This window comes from Parambassis ranga, chromosome 24 (genome assembly GCF_900634625.1).
Source record: "Parambassis ranga chromosome 24, fParRan2.1, whole genome shotgun sequence".
NCBI lineage: Eukaryota > Metazoa > Chordata > Actinopteri > Ambassidae > Parambassis > Parambassis ranga.
Window position 1 is genome coordinate 12,121,217 of NC_041043.1, and position 27,837 is coordinate 12,149,053.

Below are 27,837 nucleotides of genomic sequence, written 5' to 3' on the forward strand. Positions count from 1 at the left end.
GTCCACACCCGCCCCGGCTGCCGGATCGGTTCCTCCCCTCTTCAAGGAGTCAAGATTGTCCGCCTGGATGTCGATCACCGCCACCGCTATTCCACCGCAACAGGTAAAATGAACTGAAACGTTAATCAGGTTTTAGAAGGCAGAGCTTAAATGTAGCACGATGCTGGACACTGTCGCCGTGAAGCCCATTTTTTCTGTACCCCTGCACTTTCAGGGTAAGTGAAATGTCCCACTTTAATGAATACAGCATTTAAAAGGTGAGGCTGTGTAGCATATCAGCGCCACGGTTTCATGACCTGCAGTGGAGATAGAGATTTTAATGTTTATTTATTTATATTTTATTTTAACCCTGAAATGTGCGGATTTCTGAAAGCTGCCTTGAGTGATCGCCTTTTGTCTGCATTTAGGATGAGGAGCAGTCGGTTATATGGCTGAATAAAAACGGTTCAGATTGTAGGTTCACGGCCCTAATACAATATCTAAAACCATTAAAACAACCAAAAAAAAACTCTTACATTTCAATAGAAATGTATTTTAAGTTTCCAAAATGTAGATTTTCAGCTGTCAGCCACACAACACAATGTGAGTGGCTGACAGAAGCCTCTTGATGGAGCCTGTTCATAAAAATATCAGCAGACTGACACAGATCAACAGGCAGTGACACAATGATTCAGGGAGAAATGTGAAAGTGACAGTGTGTTCACTGACTGTAACAGGCAGAATATTCACACAGTATACTTGTGAAGTCCATAGAGACCTGCTGGGTGTCTGTGGTAACCTCACTATGCACAATGTCTTTGTCTGTATAGTAAATTTAGAACCATATCTATAACTTTATATGATTCCTTGTTTAAAGACTGTCAGGTGTATTTATTGCCCTTGACATGGCCTGATATGGGAAGGTACAAGACAATATTAAGTGCAGTTTTTCATCGTGTATAAGGCACCTTTAGACATTTACTTACGTTCATTCACTGCAGTATAGACTAATTATAGAGATTGCTTAGTGTGTGTGTGTGTGTGTGTGTGTGTGTGTGTTTGTTCTGCTGTTCTCAGTGAAAACAGAAAGAGGAGGTTTTCTCTGCTGAAGTGGCAAAGTCCATTGAAACTGCACATCCTATGACATCTGGCCTTATCCCAGCAGGGACTGTTGCATATTCACCTGCCAACACGCACAGCATTACCTAACACACGCACACACACACATGCACATATACATTGTTGTGTTGAAATGTCTGTTCTCTGTAGTAGCGTGTATACAAAAGCAGTATTGAGGTCAAAAAAGTGCCCAAGGTATAGCATAGGTAAGAGAGAGAGAGAGAGTGTGTGTACACTTTGGTGAATTATTGTGTTGAGCTGACCTGCAAATATATCAGAAAGATACAAATGATTGTTCTGGTGGAAGAAGTGTCCTCAATTTTCACCTGCACAACAACAGAGAAAGGTGTGTTGTATCTGTGCACCTCTGTGCTCAAAACACAAGCCTACACACACACACACACGGGACAAACGCATACACACAGGCTTCTTTCTTCCTCAGTCTCAGCAAAGCTTCCTGGGCTGTGTGTGCTTGAACAGGGTCCCCCTCTGTGTGCGGAGTGTGTGTGTGTTAGACACGCTCATGCACACAGGCCGACGCATTGATATGCATACACATCCAGCCAGTCCAGTGTGGCGCACACAGGTGTCAATCAGCATGCTGCGCAGAGTCAAAGGTTCTTTGATTCATTTTCCTCCACTCATTGCAGTGGGTCAGCAAACTGCTGAACGTGTCTACCCCAATCAAAAGTTTAAAAATGCTCCATGCTGCATATTTTTCTTATACATCAAGAGGGAGAATATCTGGGACACTTTTGCTCAGGAGTAATGAGCAAATGATTCTGTGAGCCTGTGACAGTGCAGCCACTGTTTTTGTAAAGTCTTTCCATGTCCTCTGTTGATCCAGGATACGTTCTGTTTGAACAGTGAATGCTCCAGCCAATAGGAGATAGTAGCTTTATATTTGAAACCACACACACACCTCAGGGTACTGCAGTGTTCATGTGTAAGGAGGATGGAATAGAGTTCACTTAATACCCTCAAACAAAGTGTTTGAATAAGGGAGTGTGAGGTGTACACAAACATGGACATCAACGCCCTCACAGCTTACGGCTATTAAACTTATGTGTACAGTACATACAACACATTTAAGAAATAACTCTCACTGCACGTTCGTTGTACTCTTGTGTCAGCTGAAACTCTGATGAGACCAAATCTACAATGATTTCGCCCAATTTAGCCATTAGGATGTCACATCTGTTTCAGAACGATGACACTAAAGATGCATTATCACAAACTAGGGGACCAGAAGACTTTGATTGGTCAGCATCCTCCTCCCTGGGCTAAAAGTGATGTCTTAATGCTGAGCCCTTAATAGTAGTCAATTAATTAATTAATTTGTTTAAACATTTGTAGGTGTTTTCTAATGGTTGGATGAGGCATGAGAAATCCACTCTGTGAAGCTGTTTTTATGAAGCATGGATATAACAGGTGTGAAGGAGATGCTACTTTTCTTAGAATTACACAATCCTGGCTTTAAATTCTTGAAATTTCATGTTCCCATGACATGACATGGCATTTTCCAGCAACAGTTCCAATTCTATCTAAAGTGTGTTGCAGTGTTTTTTTTTATTTATCTATTCTACATCATTATTTATTGACAATCCTCATTCACTCTCGAAAATTGGAGACGAGAGCTCAAATAAATAACCAATAGCGCCATAAGATTTGTTAGCATTAGCATCTAATTTATGCCAAGAATCTACCAGAGAATTGGGGTGAAAGTCCTCAGCCAGGACTGGAAGGAAAAAGTAGTGATGGCATAGTTCAATTCAGTTCAGTTCAGACATATAAACATGATGCATTCAGGTAGCAGGTAGTAGAGGGTGATTTTGAACTCAGCCCCTGTCTCCTCCTAACGTCAGGCTAATCCGAATGCAGGCAAAGGCATCAGTAATAAATGTAATATATTTAACACATTATGTTAACATAATTCAGCTAGCAGCATTACTAAGCGTGTGTGTGTGTGGGTATTAAAAGCTTACCCGAAAGATCATTTGTAAATTCTTACCATCTTGATTTAGGGGTTTGACTACTTCTGTAAATGAAATCATTTAAATCATGCAATGAATGAAGTGTAGCGGTGTGACTATTTTATGAATGAATACACTGTTAATGTGAAAAGATGTTGTTGCTGTGTAATCGCTTCTTTCCTCAATTAATTTATTATGGTGGCGGATCCTGAATGTCATTATTGTTCGCTTGTGTGGGAGGTGTTTATTAGTCATGCTATGCATGAATTTTCACAATAGTCACCATTGCAAACGATGGAGAGCGCGCAGAGGCTTACGCCACAGTGTGCGGTTCATTGCTCTTAAGTAATTGGCAGTGCAGTGAATGATTTATACTACTACAACAACAGCCGCAGTGTCCCCTCCAGGAATTCATACAAAAAACAGGGAAACAAGTGTTGGAGCAACAGTGTAATAAGAGCAGAAGGAGGGGAAAGGGATGAAAGGGAAACATGCGGAGGGCATATAAGATGGGATGCACGTATGAATGATGGATGAATAAAAAGATGGAGGTGTTGAAATGGGAAAGATTGGAGTGGAGAGTGAAGCGAGGGATAAAGGTGTGAGAGGGAACGGTTCGGTGAAAGCAGGGAGGAGATTGCTTAGACCTGACAGGAATCACAACCAGTGAGGAGAAGCCACGCTTGTTAGCTATAGGCTGGAAGAGAAGAAGAGAGAGAGAGAGAGAGAGAGAGAGAGAGAGATACAGTAGTAGGCCGGAGTAGAGGGAATAATGGAATCTGAAGAACAGAGTTGCTAGAAATTGAGCTTTGGGTTGAAAAAGAAGATTAATGATTCAGGTGGGGAGTATATTGGAAAACGGAAAAATCAAGAAACAACACTACAACGAAGGATTTATACACAGACAACACAGAAGGCAACACAGAACAGCACCTATAGAGGGTTTTTATCCCAGGCTTGGTGTTAAAAATGAATCTCCATACATATTGCGCTCAGAATCATCTGTCCCCTCCTGCGTGTCTGCCAGAAATCCCACAGAGGAATCTCATCAGGTGGGCCATGCTTCATGCTTCATGGCCACAGAGCAGTGTGGATGCAGCCTGCACTCACACATCTTAATTTGTGTGGGTTATTTGTATGATGCAGACACTACACATGTAGGATATCTACAAATAATAATTGTAGCCGTCTTACATATAATACTGTTCTCCTGGGTGATAGTCTGCTGTTTCCATTCATTTACATTGTTTTAATCTACTGCACATGTTGAATCACTGACCTTCTACTATATTCTGTTGTGTATTTGTTCTTTGTCATCACTGTGTGTGCCTTGTAAGATATTTATTTATATTGATATCACAACGTTAATTCCCGATGACATATAAATGGCATTTGAAGTGATGCCACAGAGGAAATAGCAGCAGATTAGCCACAGACTGCTACCTTAAGCCTCCATCTGTGATGTGAGTGCAGGCAAGGATAAATGCTGCCCCTCTCTCTCTCTCTCTCTCTCCCAGACCACCATCATTTCTCCCCCTCTGCTCCATCTCTCATCTGCTTCCTCCTTCGTGTTGGCATTGTCTGTCTTTTCTGCCATCTCCTCCCTCCCTCTGTCATTCTGACCCCCCTCCTCTCTCTCCGATCGTTCTATCATCCCTCGCAGTGTCCGCCGTTCACTAAGCCTTCCTTGTATTGTTAACAAGAAGATGAGATTTTTTTATTTTATTTTTTTATGTCCTTTCCTCCTCGTTCACACACACACACACACATGCTTCCATTTCTTCTAACTTCTAACTCCTGCTTCACACAATCAGACTCTCTCTCTCTCTCTCTCTCTCTCTCTCGCTCTCTCTGCAGATGTCTGAGAGCTAGCCGGCTGAGTGGAGGACTTCCCTCTCTGCCTGTGCACTACACCTGCAGCCATGAATGGTAAGAACACTTTGTTGCTGTCTTCGTTGTGCGTGTGTCGTACCATAAAAGGTAAATGAATGAACAAAAAAAACGGACGAGGAAGAAAGCGTCTTCTGAACATCTCAGAACATCCGTTTCTGTCTGAACTCCCATTCTGTTGTGTGTAAGGTCATGTTAATGAGATATTGATCCCACTTTTAGAGTGACGTGTTTGCTGTCATGTGTCTTATGTGATTGTCTCTGTTGTACTCAGCTTTAAAGCTGATGCGTCTTCTTTGTCTTTGCTCTGAACCAAAGTGCTCAGTAGTGCAAGCGTCTAGCCTCCATCCTTTGATTGTAGAACATCAGAACCCTCAATGGAAACGGCCTCAAAGTAAATGTGTGTGTGTGTGTGCCAAAAAATGCCAAACCACACAACTACACTCTCTTTTGTGTCATCCAGTGGAATGACACTGGGAAAACAGCATTTACTCTGCGGTATGTGTGAAGCAAGCTATTTAGCAGACACTATCATTAACAGTAAATCCACAGTGAGACATTTATTAAGTAATTAGTGTGTGAATATCCAAACAAGGTGGATAACATCCAACAGTCTAACAGAAGAAGAGGAGATGAGTGAGTGTTTCTGCACAGACTTCATTCAGTGCAGCTGTCTTTCCCAGGTGAAGTGTTTGATGTGTAAATACTTGATGAAAGCACTGGTGAGGGTTCCCCCGGAAGGCCGCGGCAGGGCGTTTTGGGACATTGACTTGAGTGTCTCCTAAGAACCGTGCGACACCTAGACAACAGCTCACAGGCTGACAAAGAAGTTGGAAGAGACTCAGTGTGCTGCAGCGCTGTAGATGGTTTGAGGTGATGCTGATGTTGAGGCAGCATCACCTCTGTATTCATATTCATATAAAACACTGAAGTATCTGTGTGAGTTAAGGGTGTTTAGTGTGTACAACATATAAGCTGTCACTGAATTTTTCTCACTATCTGCTGAGTGGTGCACATTTATTTATGCTGCACCAATGTCTGCAACTGGAGAGGTAGAGTATAATGAGGTACTGTTGTGTGATTCTGATCTCGATGGAAGGCAAATACTCGGCTTATGGCTTAAGTCCCATTTGCTCATACAGCCCATCCCTTACCAGAACGAAGCATGAGGTTGATATTTCACTTGTTGAAAATGGAACATGTGCTTATTTCTGAAAGCCCATCAAGACCTTTATATCATACCTCCACTTGCTGAAGTCGAGCTAAGTGAGAAACTGTCAGAGTTTAAGAGATTATGTTATAGTGGTAATAGCCAAAATGTTTTTTTTTCATGCACCCTCAGTGTCTTAGAGCTGTTTTTACAGCTAGCTTCTTTTGGCTGATTCTTTTCCATTAACCTGCATTGGAAGTTTGAGTGGATCCTGTCACACAGTGGTCTTTAACACAAATGAATAGAGATGTACCGCTGCACCCCTGCGATGGACCGGTAACCTATCCAGGGTGTACCCTGCCTCTCACCCAAAGCTTGCTGGGATAGCCCCTCGTGACCCTGCACTGCAGGACGAAGCGGGTTAATAGATGATGTATGGATGGATATTGATATCTGCCCTGATATTGACTAAATTGGCCCAATCTATTCACCTCAACTCTATGCTACACGTAAAAAGTACGTCACACGCAGCATGGCTCACAATAAACACACTGACCAACAATATAGAGCGAGCTAAACAAGTAGCCACCAACTATTCAACTGTTGCTCTACAGACTAATCCATTAGATCCACAGTAGCACCAACGCTGACATTATGTATGAGATAGCAGCCATGATGTGGCCTACCTACATTAGGAACAGAGACATGAAACATGTTCAAGGTTTAAATCTGGGGTAGTGTTGGAAATGATGCCATAAATTGAGGCATATGTGTGTGTGAGACATTTGGCACCTTTATGTCTTTCTCGCTCACATTAAGTGTGAAGCCGTAGATGACCCTCATGGTTCGCGGTGCCCCACTTACTCACAGAGCATTCAGCCTTCACTGATCCACCTGCTGAATCGACTGACAGGCCCATGGATGTGGCCATGCTACCTACATGTCCCAGTGGCGCTGTGCTAAATATCACCTCCCTTTCTCACTTACAATAGCTTCTAAATGAGGCCCGTCAAAGCTAAAGCAGACAGCGTGAAGAGTACTCACATCTCTGTGAGAGATTAATTACTTTCTGCTTTTTTTATGGCAGCATTTTGCTGACAATGCCAAAAGTAGGTCAGGCACTGCGAGCCGCTGACGTTGGCTTTGTCAAGGGGAGGGGAGTATATATACCTACACAGGTGTTGCCTCTGTGCTTTGTGGCAGTTTGTTTAGACACTGAAACCAGCTGAAGGCAATCAGCCAGAGTGTTTGCTGACAAACCAACATTTCTCAGTGAGGCGGCCAGCTGGAACTTTAAGGTTGTATCATCGGGGAAAAAAAATGGAGCTATCCTCCATTTAACTCCTGCTCATTTCGCCTGCACGCCGTGCTTTTACTGAAGCTCGGCAGTCCATTGAATCAGTTCTCAGATTTGTTTGTGAATGATGTGAATCAGTGTGCAGTCGGGTGCATTGTTTGGGTTTGTGACGGGTGGAAGTTCCATCAGGGGCAGGGTGGTATTTCCTGAAGCTGGTACATGTTTGCAAAGGCAAAAACGCACAATTGTAGAAGAATCAGAGTCTGAATCACTGTGAGATGACAATCATTGATGACGGCAATATAAAAAAATCACATTTGTGTGTATGTGTTAGATGATGTGACAAACTGTGTTGTTTACCATGTGACAAGAGTCTGTTTGTAATAATCCAGCAGGGTCCTTTGCAGTCTTTGGAACCATGAGGTGTCCTTTAGTGGACATTTTTATTCAGAGAAAAGACAACTCTGACCTTGTCCTCATTGCAGTTTAGTATAACAGTGGTGAGCGAAGTCTGTGCTCTCAGGAGGCACCAGAATATACATATATGAATTTACATTCAAGACAAGGGACTGATGATTTTTTGTTTTTTTAATTTTAAAAATGTTCTGTTTATTTTTATTATATCCTGAGTTTTACATTTAAATCCTGATACCCCAGAGAAGGAAAGAGAAGAAGGAAAATTGTCAGTAAGGACAAATGCTGCATAAATACATAACAAATAGACTCAAGGATTGTTTTTTGAAGACGTTTCGCCACTCCCCCTGGTGGCTTCTTCAGTTCTGCTACTATTCTGGTTGGGAATCTGAGTCCTGCACATGGCCCAGACACAGTTTCTGGTCATTAACTGACCATTAATCAACTAGATGGATCTTAGTCATCCACCAACAGAGGTCCTGAACACATAAAACTCAGATTCCCAACCAGAACAGCAGCAGAACTGAAGAAGCCACCTGGGGGAGTGGCAAAACATCTTCAAAAAACAATCCTTGAATCCAGTTGCCTCGATTTAAATTCATTCTATGACCTGGATGAATGAGAGCCTCTACAGTACAGTACTTATTTTCACAGTTACACGTATTTGCTGTGTGTATTACATGCACCCCCCCACCCCCGGTTCTTTCAAGACCAAAGCCACATCCTTGTGTTCACCATCATCCCAGCATTGACACGTGTACACGACACAAACTCTACACAAACCTTCCTCTGTCTTTATTGGCAGATCTCTTTACACAATTGTTGTTTTTCGAGGTCGCTGTCCCTGTGGTTGCCGCGGCAACAGACGCTGACATCAGGGAAGCCCGTCTGTTGCTGGTCATGTACAGAGAGAATCTGTTGTCAGAGTCTGTAACGGAGTCTATAATCTGTTAAAGTAACCCATCCTTCAGCTACTCACTAATGTCCATACATCCTTCCTGCATCACTGCTTATCTCCTCATTCCTCCTCATCTGTATCTTACTGCCATACAGGAAGGTCCACGTGTGCACGATGTGCAAGCTCAGATGAAGCTACATTCATGATTAATTGACTCGCTTAATTGATTATCTGCCACGATTATTATGGTCTTTCATCCCTTCTTCTATTAAAACCGAGTTTCCTACCCCCTCGCATAGAGTGTTTTTAATTCATGGCCAACCCAGAACTTACCTTGAGATATGCGAGAGCGGCACCGCGTGAGAAAAGCTGACTGGACAGTTTTATGCATTAATCATTGCAGAGGAAGAGGGAGGATCTCATTTGGGAGCGATGTTATGCACATATTTGAATGGTGAAATGAAAAAAAAGACGGGATTAGTGTTCCCGCTTTGAGGATCTGTTGCTCGCTCTCAGTCTGTGTGTACTATAAATAATAGCGATACATTTGCTTCATTTTCAAACCCCTGGAGCTTAAAACTTTAGCTTTAATGTTGTTTCAGTTTGTTTTATGCTCAGTTTGCATTACCGACAAAATGTCTTGTCGTGTTTCTTTTCGCCCAGGTGGAAGCAGTGTGTGGGCCATCACTCCAGAGGAGAGGGGGAAACATGACAAACAGTTCGACAGCCTGGCCCCCGTCCTCGGCTACGTCTCAGGTAGGATGCTGCCAAAGCAAACAGAAGACTCAGAAAGCTTCAGATTAACATCAGTAACGTCCGTTTCTTTGAACCCCTGCAGGAGAACAAGCGAGGAAATTCTTCCTCCAGTCTGGCCTGCCTGCTTCTGTCCTGGCTGAGATTTGGTAAGAAGCAGCTTTGCTTTATAAAGTCATTTCTAGTTAAAACATGAGCATGTGGGTCAGTAGGTCCACGCTTTGGGGTTTTTCCCCAGAGTTAGTTTGGTACATCGGCCAGCTTTCAACTTCCTGTTGAGCTCTCATTTCCTTCTCCAGCCTGCCACACCTAGTAAACTATTTGTGTAAGAGCGAGGGGGAAAGTGTGTGTGTGTGTGTGTGCATGCTACAATTAGAGCAGTGTGTGTGTATGAAAAATGCTGCTGGAATTCAACCCCACCACAGCCGTGTCCCTTGTGTATCTATTGTCTGAATACAGATTTCCCTCCTTTCCTTTTGATAGGAACCTTGCAGACATGGACAGTGATGGGAAGATGGACAGGCTGGAATTCTCCATTGCTATGAAGCTCATTAAACTTAAGCTTCAGGGTCGAAACCTGCCCTCCTCCTTGCCAGTCATCATGAAGCAGCCTCCTGTCTCCAACTGTGGTTCAAACATCCCCTCAGCCGCGCGATTCGGTACTCAGATTATCTCACCGTTTAACCCCCGAGACGTGTTCTCCGTCTTACCTCGTGTGTTTCCTTCCTCCTCATAGGAATGGGCTCTATGCCAAACCTGTCAGTTGGTCTGTCAGCCATGTCAGCCATGACCATCCTAACACCCATCCCACTAAACCCTCCCGTGCCCACCGTGCAACCCCTGGTGCCCACGCCGATGACTCTGCCCCTCATCACCTCGCTCGGAAACTCCGGGCTTCACAACGGAAACATCAGCCTCCTCACGTCACCACTCACTCCCAACAATGGAGGTTGGTTCCGAAGTAGATCAAAACAGAGAAGAAGAAGCGTTGTGGCCTGGTTGCTCCTACTGGGAGAGATTTAGAGACATTTTACAAAAATAGCTGTGTCTTAAATCATATAATGTTCTTGTGGAGCCATTTTGGAGCTGAACCTTTTGTACTTTTTAAGATGCTGCCTAAAGCCCTGTCCTGAACATTACACATTAGTCCAGGCCAGTGTGCACAGCACTGATAGGAACAGATGAATTAAAAACATCTGACTGCAGAAGGCAGGATGATTTCCTGTAGGTCAGCAGTCTGATCCCGAAGCTGCTTCTCAGATGTTAAATGACCAGATAGTGTCGGCTATGCATTAATTAGCAATTGTAAAGTCACTCTCAGACACAGATGTCTCAATGTTTGTAGCTAAAAATAAAACCTACATTTTGTTTGTCAGTCTCTAACTCCTCCACTAATGGCACAACCTCATTTATTAAATCACTCACTAGATATTGCTGCAACATAATGATGCATTACGTGGCCCAGTCCTTGATGTCTTACTGCTTATATGAAAGGGTTGCACCATATCGCTCTGCTCTCTGAGGTTTTATATTTATCTTGTGGCATGCTCTTGCATTGTTTGTGTCAGACGCAGTACAACAGCGTTTCATCTTAGAGGAGATAAGTCGCCACAAAGAGCTGAAGTCACTGTGCTTTTTATAACATATGTGGTTTTAGTAATGGAGTCCCTCTCTTATCTCGCTCCTGTTGGCCTTTCTCTTTAATCCCACTATGTTCAAGTTGTTCTTTTTTTCTTTGAAGCGCAGGCCTGCAGACGACCGCCACAATCTTTGTTTTCAGCTAGTTGTCAATAACCTTGCTGCTGCTGCTGGAGTGTGTGTGCTGCGACTGTAAAGTGCCAGGAGATAAGATTAGATGTACACACGTTCAAGGGCAGCTGTACTCTGCACCACTACACCATGTCGCCGATTAATTTGTTTAAGAAGGCTGCATGCACACACCACACTCTGTATATATATATATATTAAACTATATATGTGGAAACATTGTTTAACCAGCATGTCTCTGATCCTATTCACAGCACTTCCTCTCTCTGGCTTCTCCTCTCCTATGGCGTACTCTCCATCCACAGGCATGTCAAAGGCCAACTCACTGCTCGACCTTGGCTCAAGCAGGTAAGAGTACTCCACGCATCCTCAGAGCACATGCAGGGTCTGGTTGAGGCGTATATATAAAATAAAAAAAGTTCAAACACAGATGAATATAGGTTCTGCTGTTTATTATGCAGAGATGCGAGTGTAAACACTGGTGTCTGTCAAATGGAGCCAAGCTGTTATCTGTGTGTCTACAAAGAAGCAGGAGAAGGGTCGAGAACCAGACTGCAGGCAAAGATGGAAAAACAGAGATAGCAGAGAGAGCAGGAAGCACGCCTTGAAATCTGATGTTCTCATTAGAGTCAGATTGTTAAGAGTCACAAACATGAGACGGTTATTTTCTTCAATTATTAACCCAATATTATTAGACTTTAATATTTCTGAAATCATCCATGATTGGCTGTGATACACTTAGATTTCTGTCCAATGTTCCGTGGTGTATGAAAGCATCATAGGTCGTATCAGAAGGATGATTACTAACTGACTGATGGTACACATCACTAACTGTGCACGCAGGAATGTCTCCAAAGACACTCAGTCCTTTAATCTGCAAATAGAATCACTTTAAAGTATTTTTTTTGGTTCAAACACCATTTGAAACCTAATTTAGCAATATATCATGGCTTTGAAAAGATCCATCCTAGAGGCTGTCCACCAGTAAAGCTTTTTCCACATTTTTTTGTGCATATACATTAGTATTAAAGGAATCGAGACAATCTAGAGTATTCTCAGAATAACCTCCATGCTCGTGTGTAGAAGAAAACTTTTGCAGGAGACAGACAGGACAGAGGGAATGACAGAGAGACAGAGAGAGAGAGAGAGAGGAGAAGATGCAGCATGTATCATATGTTACAGAGGACAAACATGGCAGGTTACAAATCACTGTTGTTAGACGAGTTAGAAAGGACATGCCGGACTGGTCAGAGGGGCAGACTGCAGGTCGACATTGCAGCACAAGAGGCTGAAAGAGAGAGACTAGAAGGGAGGATTGATGGTGCATAGTAATATAAAATACATTAGTAAAAGCAAGGATTGCAAATTAGACTTTCATGCCCGGTTTCTGTGCGTGTGCGGCAAAAAAAAACTTGCATTCATGTATTATTCATGCATTAACTTTGATAGTCCTAATTTGTTTAAATAAATGTCGATGTGAATGTAGCAGCCAGCGGGGCCGCAGACTGTTCATGTGTTCAGGACTAAAGACTAAATAAACTGTCTAATGTAGAAAAAGTAGATACACTCAGTGTTAAACGCATATTATGTAACCAAGGGGAATTGGAAATGTGAGATAGAGACTGGAGGCGTTTGTCGTTCGACATCTTTGCCCGTCAAACTTTTGTTTGTGTTCTTGCTCTTCATCTCTGCCTGGAGTAGTCACAATAGTGGGAGGTAATGAGGGGTAAAGAAAGACGAAAGCTGGGTTTGGGAGGTTCTGTGCAGTTTCAGTAACAGCCAGATTCCCTTGGGTATCTAATATCCTTCATGCTCGCTCCTTCTGTGTTGTGTGGCTTTTGGAAAAGGATAGGTATTGGATCTTATTTCATTGATTTGAATGAAGCCTCACAAAAAGTCTTGACCTCAGGTGTAGGTGGTAAGGCTAGCGTCAATAAGGGCGTCGGAGTGAATGCAGGTCGGCCCAGAGCGGTGCATCACTTTAAACCCTCCTACTCTGCATCTGTTTCTGTTTCCAACTCCTTATAAATGTTGTAGCACTACTTAAAACACGATAAAAAGCCTGTAGGCACAGGGAGAAACCCACACGCCATCTCTTATTGTCTTCCTGAAACCTTTTCTTTTATTTCAGATGAGCTTTGTAAGCCAGCTGTAACAATGCAGAAAATACATCCTCCTCAAATACACACCATCCACAGTTCATACTTATGCTATTTTTACAGAGGCATTGTTTATAATAAAAACAGAATGGCTGATTAGCATAGCCTGTGAGTGCGTCGCTGTGTTGTTTCAGGGAGTCTACGTGGTCGTTTGCAGCAGCTTCCTCTTCAGCTAATTAAAAGCTGAGAAATAACACCAGGGAGTCTCGGAGCAATTAGTGGTTTTAAGTCGGGGGCTTGAATGCAGGAGTAAAAGGAAAATGCTGACCACAGAATATTGTGTCATTTCCCTTTAGGTACTATCTTGGTATATCAACATGTGCCTTTTTTTTTGTCTCTCTCTTTTCATAGCTCGAATTCTTCCTCCACCACGTCATTGGCCAGTAACTCTCCAAAAATGGGTGCAAGCGACTGGGCTGTCCCACAGGCCTCCAGACTCAAGTACAGGCAGCAGTTCAACACGCTAGACAAGCTCATGAGTGGCTACTTGTCAGGTTGGTTTCTCTCTCACCTACACACACAGGTATACATACACAGACTCCAACCTTAAATAAATACACAGTTCTCAGGACCACTTGCTGCTCATGAGTGCTTGTGTCAAAGTTTGAGGGAGCACACTCTGGATCACTTTCACTTTTTACACTCATGTGATTGCTCTTAACCCCACTTGACAGACACACAAACACACAAACACTTTCACCTCCATGAGAATTCACGCTTCTGTTATTCCTGCTGTCGTTTTTTTAATTCAACAGGACCTCAAGTTAGAAACGCACTGATGGCATCAAACCTGACACAGACACAGCTCGCTACCATCTGGTGAGTAAAAGTGCATCTGTGTGTGTGATCCATCCAATAATCACTCCCATTCATAGAAACTTAAAATCTTGTTTTGTGCCATTTTATTCAAACTTGTCATATAGCAGCCAGCAGGACTTTTAATAAATGCTTTAAAAAAAAAAAAAAAAAGTGTGAATTTGTTGGCATAATTTAAAAAAAAAATCCCTGGGTGCATAAAGCAGAGATGCATGCAATTAAAAATATTGAAAATACTAAATAAACATAATAAAATACAATAAATAAATACATTTGGAGAAATAAAGTAAATAAAAAAGAAATAAGAATTAAATAAAAATATAAAAAAATAAGGAAATATATACACAATTATTATACAAATATAATTTAAAAGCAAAATATTAAAGAAAATTATTATTTAAACTGTATATATAGGTTAATTCTTATATACGCTAAGACTCTAAAGTTTAACATGGAAGTCTATGAGGCTGCGGGGTGAACTGCAGTCTCACGCCTCCACATGGGCTTCATGTCACCGTTCTAGCGGTTGCTGCTCAGACCTGACCAGTTTCTGATCTATAAGATAAAAGTAAACATAAGCAATTAATACTGCTGTAGAATTATGATGTGTAATTTGTTTTTAGGACCCTGGCAGACGTGGACAAGGATGGCCAGCTGCGGGCTGATGAGTTCATTCTGGCCATGCACCTGGTGGACATGGCCAAAACTGGACGCCCTCTACCGCTCACACTGCCTCAAGACCTGATTCCTCCCTCTCTCAGGTAACACACACTTATCAGCACTTTAGAATTGTAAAAAAAAATGATATAATAAAATCACAAACAGCTTTTCTTTCTTGTTTCAGAGGAGGATTTAAGTCCACCGAGCTTGTTAATGGAACCGGGCCCTATTTAACTCCATCTTTAATTGACACAGCAGAGATTGAACCACCACTAAAGAGCAAGAGCAGTGGTATGTTATTCATATAATTGTGACTGTTGTGTGTTTTCTCCTGTCTCATACCTCTGTCCTTCTCCTCTTCATAGTGTCCTTTGAGGACAAGCTGAAGGAGAACTTTGCACGAGGCAGCGCCGAGCTGGAGAAACGACGGCTCGCTCTGGAGGAAGAACAGAAGAAAGAGAGGGAGAGGAGAGAGAGGGAGGAGAGGGAGTCCCAGGAACGGAGAGAGAGGGAAGCCAGGGACATGGAGAACCGAAGGAGGCTGGAGGAGGAGAGGAGGTTGGAGAGGCAGAAGGAGATGGAGAGACAAAGAGAAGAAGAGAGGCTGAGAGAGCTGGAGAGGAAGGAGGTGTGTCAAAGCATCTGTGAAATACAAACTGTCCAGATCAACTTGTGACAATGTTTTTTGGTACTTTTAGGCAGCAAAGCAGGAGATGGAACGTCAGCGCAGGGAGGAGTGGGAGCATGGGAAGAGAGAGGAGCTGGCCCGGAGGAAAGAGGGGGAGCAGGAGGAGATCTCTAGACTCAGGGCGAAAAAGAAAAGTCTGGAGTTGGAGCTAGAGGCTGTGGTGAGGCTATAATCAATACCATTTTACAGTGTCCGTCAATAATGAGGCACCACCTTATATGAATTTCCTGCTCTCACAGGGCAACAAGCACAAACAGATCTCAGACCGCCTCCGCGACGCTCAGAGCAAGCGGAGGATTCAGAAGGCAGAGGTGGACATGGTCAATCAGAGGAGGGATGCACGCATCACTGAGATCAACAGGCTGCAGCTGGAGCTTGAGGTGAGAAGAAATTCTCTTTCTCAGACTTTCTAAATATCAATGTTTACAATATGTTTTCATTCCGTGTGCGTCTTTGTGTGGCGCAGGACTGGCAGAGGAAGCTGTCACAGCTGGTTCCAGAACAGCAAAAGCTGACGGAGAAGCTGCGAAACATCGGCCTCAACAAACTCTCCTGTGGGTGACAGAATATTATCAGCAGAATGATTTTGATTTCGATTGATTGATTGATTTCTTTGATCTGTAGCGGCGACCTTGACCTCTCTAAACGGGAGCGTGACAGAGAAAGGTGTGAACTGCCGGAGACTGAAGGACCAGCTGGACATCCTGGAAAGAGAAACGACAGACAAACTGGCACAGATGGAGCAGTACAACAAGGAGCTAAAGGTTAGTGATGAGGCCAAGATGCAGAGCGGGTATATATATATGTGTGTGTGTGAATGCAACACATCCCAAATAGTCCAGGTCTGGCAGGTCAGGCAATTATAGCAGTCATTTGGAAGGACTCTGTGCTCCGGTGGTGGATGGACACTGCAGTGATGCCAGATGTAGTTCAGGAGAAAATAGTTCCAACATCCCACCGTTCATTTAAATGAACAGCCCTATAGTCTTTCAGCATAGTGTAAACCTTACATTTCTTAACAGTAATATCACTAAATGTAAAAACACTAGAAATAATATGCTTGGCTATGCATGCACAGGAGTTCTTTCCAGCCTTTTTATGCTCAGGTCAAACATGCCGAGGACATTTTCCTGCTACTGAAGCTGCTGGGGGATGTTTTGTTAGACACATAGTGATATGATGGCACCCAAGAACTTCTGTTCATACATTTGAATCCTTGTGATCGTTTAAATGGGTAAATTGTAAATATAAAAAAAAATTCCCATGAACTGTTGTCATTTTTTCAAGTGATCAAAAAAGTCTGAAAGTGTCCTTTGTAACAGGCTGCTAAATGTGGTTATTCCTGCTGTAAAGTTGGTTGTTTTTACATGGAGGGCTGTGGAGGTCGACTCACTTTTGGAGGCAGCCTCGAGTGGCCATTTGGGGAACTGCAGTGTTCAACACCTTATTTGTTTCTAGAAGTTTGTTTTATTTGATAAAAGTAGAGCTTTTATTCATTAGGAACCTTTTTGTCCTTCTGCGGGGGTCATATTAAGTCTAGAATTTCACCCTTCAGGCAAAGACAACCTTGTTACCGAACCGTTTGTGCACACACGCAGACTCAAATGTACACATGTGACAGAAATCCGGATAATTCAATACCTGAGGAATGAAGTCATGCCCTCTCACAATCCATCACCGGGCTAATAGTCGCAGCAACACAAAGCCTGCTTGTTCTCCTTTGCTCTTGTTCTCTGTTATAAACTGCTTTTAAAGCTTTTAACCCCTGTATTTCTCTCCTTCTCTTCCTCTCTGCTAAACCCGGATGTGTTTTTTTCCTTTTGTCTTCTCACCGCCTCCTCCCTCTTTTCTTTTCTCGTCCTTTTCTGAATTAATATTTTATTTCCTCTCATTCGATCTGTCCTTTTATTTTTTTTAACCACCATGCTGTTTTTTTCATAGCTTGGGGATATGGATGACTGTGTCCTGCGAGGCCTTCTGTCTCTGCTGGCCTGCCTCAGCCAGCTCTTCCTTCTCATCAAGGTTAACCTTCTTTCTCTCTGTCTTCACCTCCCATGATGTAATCCTTTTTACACTCCCATCTTTCTTCATTTGTCCCCTTAAGCCTCAATCTTCCGTTCCTTTTTTTTTTTACCCTGTGATGGTTCGATCTGTTTGCTTGCTGTTTTGTCTTTTTGAGTCATTATTAAATGGAGCTTTTTTGTTGTTTTTACTCTGTGGGATTCGTTCTTGCTTGTGTTTTCTGTGTAAACGGATTGCACCCTGAGGGTAAAACACACACACACACATTTTCATGTTACAAAGAGTATCGGTTGATCTTACACATGTTTCTGTGAATGAACATATACATGTGCATCAGTGATGGGGCTGTCAGATGTCTCATGTTTTTGTATGTCTGCATCAGGAGTTGAGGGAGAAGCAGGTGAAGCAGCAGGCTGTCCTGGATGACCTGCACAGAGTCAAGGAGGAGAAACTGAGGGAGCTGCAGAGGCGCAGAGAAGAAGAGAGAGAAAGGAAGAGGAGGGAGGAGGAAGAGGCGGCCAGGTGAATCTGAGGGAGCACGTGACCGCTTGCTGAATGCAGCAGATTATTTCCAGTGATCCATAAAGCAAATGTTCTCTGTGTTTAATAACATTTTCGCTTTTTTTTTACCCACAGACAGGCAAAGCTAGAGCAAGAGAGGAGAGAGCAGGAGCGGAGGGAACAGGAGAGGAGGGAGAGGGAGGAAGAGGAGGCAAGGCAAAGGAGACTCCTGGAGGAGCAGAGGGCCAGGCAGAGGGAGGAAGAGGAGAGAGAGGCACAGGCTCGCCTCCGTGCGGCCCAGGAGAAAGCACAGGAGGAGGAGAGAAGGAGAGAGGAGGAGGAGGGGGAGGAAAAGAGGAAGAGGGAGCTGGAAGAAGAGAGGAAACAGAGAGAGCAGCAGGAGGAGGAGGAGGAGAAGAGGAGGAAAGAAGAGCAGGAACGAGGAGGACAGCAGGCGGCATCCACGCTAACGACGTACAGAGCTCTGTACTCCTTTGTAGCACGCAATGCAGATGAGCTGACGATAGACGCAGACTGTCTGATAGAGGTACAACACACACACACACTATAAATTGATGTGGACATTAGTATAAGGAGCATCTGCATTTATAATCACATGCTAATGTGACGAGTGTCTACATAAATACACTGATTAGTGCCATATGTTAATCCTCATCACCTTGTTATGTGTGATCAAACTGTTTTTCCATGATGCAGGTGGATGAGCACACCGTCGGTGAGCCTGGCTGGTTGTGTGGCAGTTACCGTGGAAACAGGGGCTGGTTTCCTCAGAGTTACGCAGAGAGATGTCCTCCCCTCGCCTCCTCCTCTACTGGGACTGCCCCCTTTTCACCTGGAAAAATGTCCCGTCTGCCTCCACCGCTAAACACAAAGTAGGAGGAACACAATGATGTTCATTTATGATGATTTTTTTTTTTTTTGGCTGTCCTGCACTAAAAATAGACAAGTTTTGTGCTGACTGCAGCTCTGTAGCAGTCACCTTGTGCATTATATATATGTATATATATATTTTTCCATTCTTTCTTCCCTAATGATTTGTCCCTATTTGTTTTACACAGAGAACCAGATGTAACGGAAACAGGGGACAGCGCTCTTCCTGCACAGTCAGATGCTTCACAGGTAAGAAGAGCTTGACAGATGTTAACCTTTAATTTTGATGGATAGACTACTGACCTACTTAGCCCGTTTGGGTGTTAGCTTTTTATTCTGTGGAGCTAAGTGGCACATTATACATCACTGTGTTATATTAATGTTGTTGTGCAGCTCCACAGGCATTTTAAATTATGGTGAAAGGGGCATTAATGTCTCACCCATATTCCCCAGGATATCCATTAACCACTGCATGTGCTGATAGCTAAACCCGTACTTTTATTATGTCAAAAGGTTTTTAGAGCATTTAGTGTAGAGACTGGAGTCTTGAAATGTTCAAGCTGACAGTGTTGTAGTACATTCGGGAAATAAAGTGGCTTTGGCAGGGACAGAACTGGGTCTGGCTGCTGCTGACACTGACACATCCTTAGCAGCAGCATGGCTACATATTTATAGCTTTTCCCTATTGGGAGTCCTCTCTGTGGGTCACAGAGACGTTTACAGATGTCCGTCTCCCATTAGGTAACATTAGTGTTAGTAGGTCTTGTGTTTGTAGGTTAGGCCTTGTGGTCCAAAAGACCCGATGAAGATGTGATATTTTTTAGTCCTTCTATATGTAGATGAGACACCTGGTCCTGGTCCTTTAGTTGAATCTTCTAATCTTTTTCCCCCTCAGTCCTCCGTCGCCCTGCTGGCCCGAGCCGTCACTTCATGGTCGGCCTCTTCAGGCGCTCTCCTCAACCTTTCTCCTGACGACGGCATCACTGCGCTGCTAAGCTTCTCACAGGGCGACATCATCACCGTGCTGCAGCAGAGGGACGACTGGTGGTTGGGGCAGCTCAACGGGACGCAGGGGTGGTTCCCCAAAAGTTACGTCACCTTGGAGACCGGCAACACAGAGTACGTGCATAAGAGCAGACGTGTTACATTTTAGTACAATGTAATTTGACTATGACTTGTCCCCATTATAGTGTGGAGGCGTTTGACACATCTGACTTCGTTCAGCTAGAAGGTGAGTATACTTGATCTTCTACTCGCACACACCCCGTAAGTTGTTCCTGACGTTCTCCTGTTGTACTTCTAAGCAGAGTTTGTGGCCTTGTACACATATGAGAGCCCAGAGATGGGGGACCTGACGTTTGTTGAGGGCGACGTTGTCCTGGTGACGGAAAGAGAAGGGGAATGGTGGCGAGGATGCATCGGGGACCAGACAGGAGTGTTTCCCTCCAACTATGTCCGACCTGTTGAGCCAGAGGTGCGTTTGATTAGCAAAGATTATATCGCTAATTAAATGATTATATTTACCTGTATGAATGTGCTACTACTACTAATTTAGGTTTCAAGACCTGGAGGCCCTGCTAAGAAACCTGGTGCGTACGACCATACAGACACACACCGATCAGAGCCTGCTGCTGTTGTCTCAACATGTATCTGATAGAAATTCTTTGTTGTATATTTATGACTCGTCCACAGAGATTGCCCAAGCTGTCACCGCCACCACAGCTCCCACCGTGCATCAGCTGCGCCTGTCTCCAGGGCAACTCATTGTGGTCCTGGCCAAGAACTCCACCGGCTGGTGGCTCGGGGAACTGCAGGCAAGTCACCAAAGCCTTGGGGCCTCCATGGCAGTCCTTCTGTTTCTCTGTTTTTCCAAGAAAGAGTGATTAAAGAATAACTTTAGCTGAAAAAGGTTTCAGTAAGAATAATTAATTTGGTTCTAAGTTGGGATGTGAAGGACATTTTTTATTCTTATTTATCTGGGGATTCTTTCATTTCTTCTTCTTTAGTTAAATGATGATGTAGATGAGGTGAAGATGAGGTCTGTAAGGTCAGTCATTTCCAGCAGTGTGTAGTGCTGAGGCTGCAGCTCTGAACAAGACAAGTCGAAATGAAAGTACCAACATTTGGTTACTACCACAGCTTTGTCAAACTCTACAACAAACAACTGTACACACTGAAGGGACCATAGCTCTGCTTCACTTTGATGTATGAGGACACTGAACATAAATTTTCATTGAAAACCCATCACAATTCAGCATAAATTGCCTTTTTTTTGCACTGCAGGATACTCTGCTCTGACCGTCACAATCAATTCATCTTGATTTAGAATTCAGAACTGTACCAGCAGCAGATTAATTGACTCTCGCTGCCTGTTTTTCCCTCCAGGCTCGAGGTAAGAAGCGGCAGAGAGGCTGGTTTCATTCCTCTCACGTCAAGCTCCTGGGTCCATCCAGCAGCAAGCCCTCCCCCTCCCCTCTGCCAGGTAATGGTACTCTGAACACAACATCCTATTTATGATCGGTAGGTGTTCAATGTTGGACGTCCAACATGGACGACTTGAAGGAAGCAGTGCTTACAGTGTACATGGTGATATGTTTTTATTAAAATATATTAAAATACAGTAAAGCTGAAAGATGCATGTTTGGTGCAGAAGAACACTATGGCGACACCGAGCCACCACATGTGTTTGCTGTCCTCCATTTCTCATTTCCTGTGCAGCCCGTGCACCATTTATAAAGGCAGATGAAGAGTGATGATGTCAGGCATCAAGTGGCCCTGAGGTCAGGATCAACATGATTCTACCACAGCAAACTGTGAAGATCATTTCTAAACACTCATGTGCTTTAAGATTGAAACAATCAAACAACAAGTCAATAAATGGACGTTTGGTGCTGTTTTCATCCAGTTTCTCTATAAAATGTAAGAAAACATTGATCGATCAATCATGGACAATCAATCAATGATGCAAAGCATCATCCGCTGCAGACTTAGTAGCGTTATGATTTCCCACCTTTAGACGTAAAAACAGTATGCTAAACTAGCACATAGTGTCCATTTACTTTTGGCCGAGCCAAACAAATGTGTGCTAATGTGTCTTTAATATTTGTAATATGTCCTCTCCTGACTCCGCAGTGTGCCAAGTTATCGCCATGTACGACTACACCGCTGCCAATCAGGATGAACTGAGCTTCTCCAAGGGTCAGCTGATCAATATCCTGGACAAGACCAACCCGGACTGGTGGAAAGGAGAAGCCAGCGGGGTCACAGGCCTGCTGCCCACCAATTACGTCAAGATGACAACAGAGTCAGACCCCAGCCAGCAATGTGAGTAAACGTTATGATTGTTTGTTTTTGTTTCCTCAGATGAGGTATTATGTTTTTTTTTTTTGTCAGTAATTTAGACCGCAGACACACAAACCTTTCTCTCATTGGTTCCGCAGTAGATTCCTTATCCACGTCAGAGCATGGAGGCACTGACGGTAAGCTTCAAGTAGTTGGTTCTGTCAATCACTGAGGTGATCACTGGTGAACGTTGCACTTAAAAGGCACGATCCTCCTATTATTCCCTGCAAATTCAAACAAACAACAGGGGATCAGGCCTCTTAAGGTGTCATTAAAGACAAAAAAAACAACATCAACAAATCATTTAGGTGAGACTTCCATCGTCTTATGTTTGATTATTTATTTAAATGCCTGATTATGACAACAAACTGGAACAATCACTGATAAGTTACAGATTAAATTTGCATCCTAATCAGCCTCCCTTCTGTAACTGAAAGCTTCAATGCGGCAGCGTACACCGGGGGAAACGGGGTGGGTCTTGTTCACACGTTGCTGGTCTGAAATTTTAAAAAGGTCTGGTTTTTTATAATGGGACCTGCGTGTTTGAATTAGTATTCACAGCTTGCTGTTCTCCTCACGGCAGCAGAGATCCGTGTTAACACGAGTGAACACAGCGGACCATTAATTACGCACAAACACAGTCAGATTTTAATTCTGCAAAATGCTTACACACACACACCCCAGTGATCACACAAAGGTCGGTGCTTCATTACAGAAACGCGGCGTCAGAAGTTACCATCATTGCTTCAGCTGCTGTGATTAGTAATAACATTTACATTTCTGGAAATGCACTATTAATGCACCTGCATGTAAGAGTCCAGCATTAATATTAAAGCTATATTAACTTCTGCTGTCTCTCCTTCATCTCACTCACCCTCCCCCCTCTCCTCCTCCACCTCCTCCTCTTCCTCTTCATCTGTTTTTTTCTTCCCCTTTTTCTCCTGTAGGACAGTAACACTGGCTTTCCCCTCTCCTCCTTCTCCTCTTCTTCCTCTTCTTCTTCTTCTTCTTCCTCTTCTTCTTCTTCTCCTCTCTCACCCCTGTTGCAACAGGAAGCCCAGCCGCCAGCGAGATCTGCCCTCCTCTGCACTTTCCACCTCACTCGTTTAGGACTTTGGTGCTCTGTGCTCCTCTTGTTTTTGTTTTTTTTTATCATTTTGCCTCTTTAAATTTACTCCTCTGTCTTTTCCTCTGAAGGCATTAATTTCTCACCCTGGTCCCCCTCGCTCTCTTTCCCTCTCCTCTCCTGTGTTTCCCTTGATGTTTCTTTAACTAACTAATTCACCAAGAGAGCGAGGCGGAGGCAGCTAGATATGAGGGTTTCTTCTCTCTGATTTAAAAAAAAAAAAAAAAAGAAGCATGGAAAGTGTAGTTTTACTAAAGATAAAGGGACGTATAGATCATTTGGGTACAAGATATGAAATATAATGTATGTATGCAGCATCAGATTGAAGTCATTTAGTTTTCTAAATTAAGGCTATGAATTAATAAAGAGTATTTTAACAGGGTCACTCATTGTTGCACTAACAACATTGCTAAAAATGGACCAATGCGAAGACTCACTGTTGCTTAAATCACCGCTGACCTCGGTTTGTGCTTGGTAACACGTTGCTTGATTAAAACAGATTGTGATTTATTATCATTATTATGCACCCCTCCATTTATTAATGCTTCCGAGTAATTTAACTCATCCTGTACTAACTGACTGTGATATCACCAGCACACACACACACAAGCAAACACGCAGACATTCAGACAAAACAACAACACCACACTGCTGATCTGCATCCTGCCAAGTTTGAACCTCAAAGACTTGAACTACCAGCTGAGTCTTCCGCTGCTCGTTCGCTCAAGTTCCTTTATCCATCCACACCTATGCAATCATTTGGAGTGAGCACTTCACCGTGAAAGGTGCTTTCACTTTCCTTTTAAATCTCAGCAGCAGCAGCGTCGTTAGCATCGCTTCATGTACTGCAACTACGATGTGCCTCACTATGTGCATAACGTGTAAATAAAACATCATAAAACTGATAATAAAGGGAGATTTTAACACGTTTGCTTGGCTGGATTTTCCTCACACACATACACATACACACATACACACACATGATTAAATGTATGTGTTTGCCGCCATGCACATGCTCGTGCATGCGTGCCTGCATGTGTGTTCGCATGTTCGCTGGCAGGGTGTGCGGACCTGATGACGCTGGACACGATGACCCCTCAGGAGAGGAAGAGGCAGGGTTACATCCATGAGCTCATTCAGACCGAGGAGACCTACGTGGAGGATCTGGAGCTCGTGCTGGAGGTACGGACAGAAATGTTGAGAAAAATATTAGAGGTTTTGAAGTGCGTATGTTTGATATTTTTCCTTGCTTGGCTCTTAGGTGTTCTACAAACCCATGTTCGATTCAGGGCGTCTCACAGAGGCGGAGATGGCAGTCATCTTTGTTAACTGGAGGGAGCTGATAATGTGTAACACCAAACTGCTGAAGTAGGTGCAGATAAAGGATTATTATTAATTATGGATGGAAGTCTGCTCAGCCTCCTGCTCCACTAGAACATAATTAAAAGAATATGCTGTGTAAAACTGCACACTCATCACTACCTACAGGCACACGGAGATGTAACATAATTGTATTGTTGCACCCTCTGTGTCTCAGAGCCTTGCGTGTGCGTAAGAAAACAGGAGGAGATAACATGCCGGTTCAGCTTATAGGAGACCTGCTGGCATCCGAACTTGCACACATGCAGCCGTACATTCGCTTCTGCTCCTGCCAGCTCAACGCTGCTGCCCTGCTGCAGAGCAAAACCCACAGCCAGCCTGACTTTAAAGACTTCCTCAAGGTCCGAGCTGCAGATATGTACACATTGTGGATATATATATATATTTTAAAGAGAAGCCACTGAACATCTGTCTTTCTCTCTGAGCAGAAAATAGCCACTAACTATCGCTGCAAAGGAATGCCACTGTCCAGCTTCCTCCTTAAGCCCATGCAGAGGATCACCCGCTACCCTCTGCTCATAAAGAATGTACGTGCCTCGCTTATATGTCTCATGATCACCCCTTTGTTTTATGATATTCATCATTGTGTGACTCCATGTCTGCTCAGATCTTGGAGCACACACAGGATGGCCATGCAGATCGAGGCCCCCTGCGAGAAGCCCTGGATCGAGCAGAGGAGCTGTGTTCTCAGGTCAACGAGGGCGTCAGGGAGAAGGAGAACTCGGACCGACTTGAATGGATACAGGGCCACGTCCAGTGTGAGGGGCCTATAGAGGTAAAGTCAGGCTGCTTGTTGTTAAATTGTTTTTACAGTAGCAACATCTGGGAGTGTTTTCTTCTCTGTACTTGACTCCTTGTCTTTCCTGCAGCATTTGGTCTTCAACTCTCTGACTAACTGCCTCGGGCCCCGCAAGCTGCTCCACAGCGGCCGACTCTACAAAACCAAAAGCAGCAGAGAGCTGTGGGCTTTCCTCTTCAATGATTTCCTCCTCCTCACACACAGTGCCAAACCCTTCTCCTCCTCAGGATCAGACAAGCTATTCAGCCCCAAAACCAGCATCCAGCTTAAGATGTACAAAACGGTAAGCTGCAAGGCTGCCACTTCTTCTTCTTCTTCTTCTTCAGTGGGCACAGATATGCTGACATTGTTCCTCCTCCTCCTCTCTGAATCGCTCTGTCCTGCTCCAGCCGTTGTTTCTGAATGAGGTTTTGGTGAAAATGCCGCCCGACCCCTCCAGTGACGAGCCCGTCTTCCATGTCTCGCACATCGACCGTGTCTACACACTCAGAACTGAGACCTTGAATGAGAGGTATGCTTGCACACATACAGCCCTCTGTGTGACCACTACATAATCTGATCATGTCTGTGTTTACATGTCTTTTTTTTTTGTAGGACAGCGTGGGTCCAGAAAATTAAAGCGGCATCTGAGCATTTCATAGAGACAGAGAAGAAGAAGAGAGAGAAGGCTTACCAAGGTAAACCAGGATGGACTGTGAATCTGTTAAAACAACATTTATCTATCTATCTATGAGAAGTGCGTCCATCCATCCTCTTCTGGTCATCCGGGGTCGGGTAGCAGGTGCAGAAGCTTAAGCAGGGTACCCCAGACCTCCCTCTCCCAGGTCACCTCCTCTAGCTCCTCCCACCATTTGTCACCTTAGAGATATAATCCCTCCACCACCTTGGCTCTGCCCCGGGGCCTCCTCCTGGACATGCTCAGAACTCCTCACCAGGGAGGTGTCCAGGGGGCATCCAAACAAGATCCCTGACCCACCTGACTGGCTCCTCTCAACACGTAAGAGCAGTGACTCTACACTGAGCTCCTCCTGGATAACACCACCCTGTGGAGGAAGCTCATCACAGTCTGAGGGAAGGAACGTAGAAAATTGAGTGCCTCACCTTTTGGATCACTGTGATTATCCATTAGCTTTTACCCTCACTCGTGAACAACACCCCAAGATACTTGAACTCCTCTACCTGAGGCAGTAACTTGTCCCCAGCCCGAAGAATTTGACACAAAATACAGGGATAGATGGTTGCAGAACAACAAGTAATCACACCTAACCGCTCTGTGTGTTTCAGCACGTTCTCTAAAGACCAGCGGAATCGGCCGACTGCTGGTTACTGTCATTGAAGCCCAGGAACTCAAGGCCTGTAAGCCCAACGGTAAGACCAGGAACCATACAAATAGTTGTTGCATTACTCCATTAAAAAAACAAAAACAAAACAAATCCTCATGTTTCCTCTTCAGGTAAGAGTAATCCCTACTGTGAGCTGACGATGGGGGCTCAGTGCTACACTTCTCGGCCCATCAGTGACACTCTGAGCCCCAAGTGGAACTTCAACTGCCAGTTTTTCATCAAAGATCTCTACCAGGACGTTTTGTGCATCACCGTGTTCGAGAAGGATCAGTTCTCACCTGATGGTCAGTGGATCACACAACACAGAAGATACATTATTAAGCTTTGTCTTCAGGTTGTCTTGCTTAAGGAGAATGAATGGAACACACACACATGGTGTGTGGTTTCTTCCTCTTTAGATTTCCTGGGTCGGACTGAGGTTCCCGTGGCGACCATAAAGAAAGAGATGGAGAGCAAAGGAGCTGCAAACCGTCGCCTGCTGCTGCACGAAGTCCCTACTGGAGAAGTTTGGGTCAAACTCGACCTGCAGCTTTACGAGCCAACCAAATGAGGAAACAACATGCAGCGAAATACTCCCATCAGGCACACACATTTCCACATGCCTGAAGTGCCTGTGTATTCCAGATTATAGTACAGAATAGTCTGGATCTTGGTGCCTTTTCTGCCAGATGTGTTTTTTTAATCACCTTCAACCACAACGTAATTGCAAATATTTGCTTACTCAGCACTTGATTTACAAAAATCACATTTACTGTACACTCCTGTCATGGTTTAACCCTGTGATATGACCTGATCAATCATCAATAAAAATGTACATACAGTAGATATTTTTCTGTGTTCTTACTTTCATGTTTGACAGCTCTGAGGTAG

At 43.8% G+C, this 27,837-nt stretch overlaps 1 protein-coding gene across 3 annotated transcripts; it reads left to right on the forward strand.

The window, feature by feature from the left end:
• On the forward strand, positions 1 to 27,790 carry LOC114428507 (intersectin-2-like). 3 transcript variants are annotated; one of them, XM_028396968.1, is made up of 39 exons: positions 1 to 103; positions 4,929 to 5,000; positions 9,384 to 9,476; positions 9,559 to 9,622; positions 9,957 to 10,132; positions 10,210 to 10,422; positions 11,495 to 11,588; positions 13,751 to 13,893; positions 14,155 to 14,218; positions 14,839 to 14,976; positions 15,060 to 15,166; positions 15,241 to 15,503; positions 15,574 to 15,723; positions 15,803 to 15,943; positions 16,030 to 16,117; positions 16,188 to 16,327; positions 17,968 to 18,107; positions 18,222 to 18,633; positions 18,804 to 18,979; positions 19,166 to 19,226; positions 19,873 to 20,096; positions 20,168 to 20,208; positions 20,282 to 20,451; positions 20,533 to 20,566; positions 20,670 to 20,791; positions 21,363 to 21,459; positions 22,110 to 22,301; positions 22,418 to 22,456; positions 24,506 to 24,627; positions 24,707 to 24,813; positions 24,983 to 25,166; positions 25,254 to 25,352; positions 25,433 to 25,600; positions 25,695 to 25,907; positions 26,014 to 26,135; positions 26,219 to 26,301; positions 26,909 to 26,992; positions 27,078 to 27,251; positions 27,366 to 27,790. In XM_028396968.1, exons 2-39 carry the CDS (start codon positions 4,994 to 4,996, stop codon positions 27,515 to 27,517), a joined length of 5,097 nt encoding a protein of 1,698 aa, XP_028252769.1. In that variant the 5' UTR covers positions 1 to 103; positions 4,929 to 4,993; the 3' UTR covers positions 27,518 to 27,790. The 3 variants fall into 3 exon arrangements, with proteins under 3 accessions (XP_028252769.1, XP_028252770.1, XP_028252772.1); XM_028396969.1 differs by having other exon boundaries at positions 20,285 to 20,451; XM_028396971.1 differs by lacking the exon at positions 22,418 to 22,456 and having other exon boundaries at positions 20,285 to 20,451.
• The last annotated feature ends 47 nt before the right edge of the window (positions 27,791 to 27,837 follow it).

Bases quoted from the DNA above. Each gene is read 5' to 3' on its own strand.
- LOC114428507 (XM_028396968.1), top strand. The intron at 20,452-20,532 runs GTGCGTTTGATT...CTACTAATTTAG, and splicing joins TCCGACCTGTTGAGCCAGAG to GTTTCAAGACCTGGAGGCCC. The intron at 22,302-22,417 runs GTGAGTAAACGT...TTGGTTCCGCAG, and splicing joins GTCAGACCCCAGCCAGCAAT to TAGATTCCTTATCCACGTCA.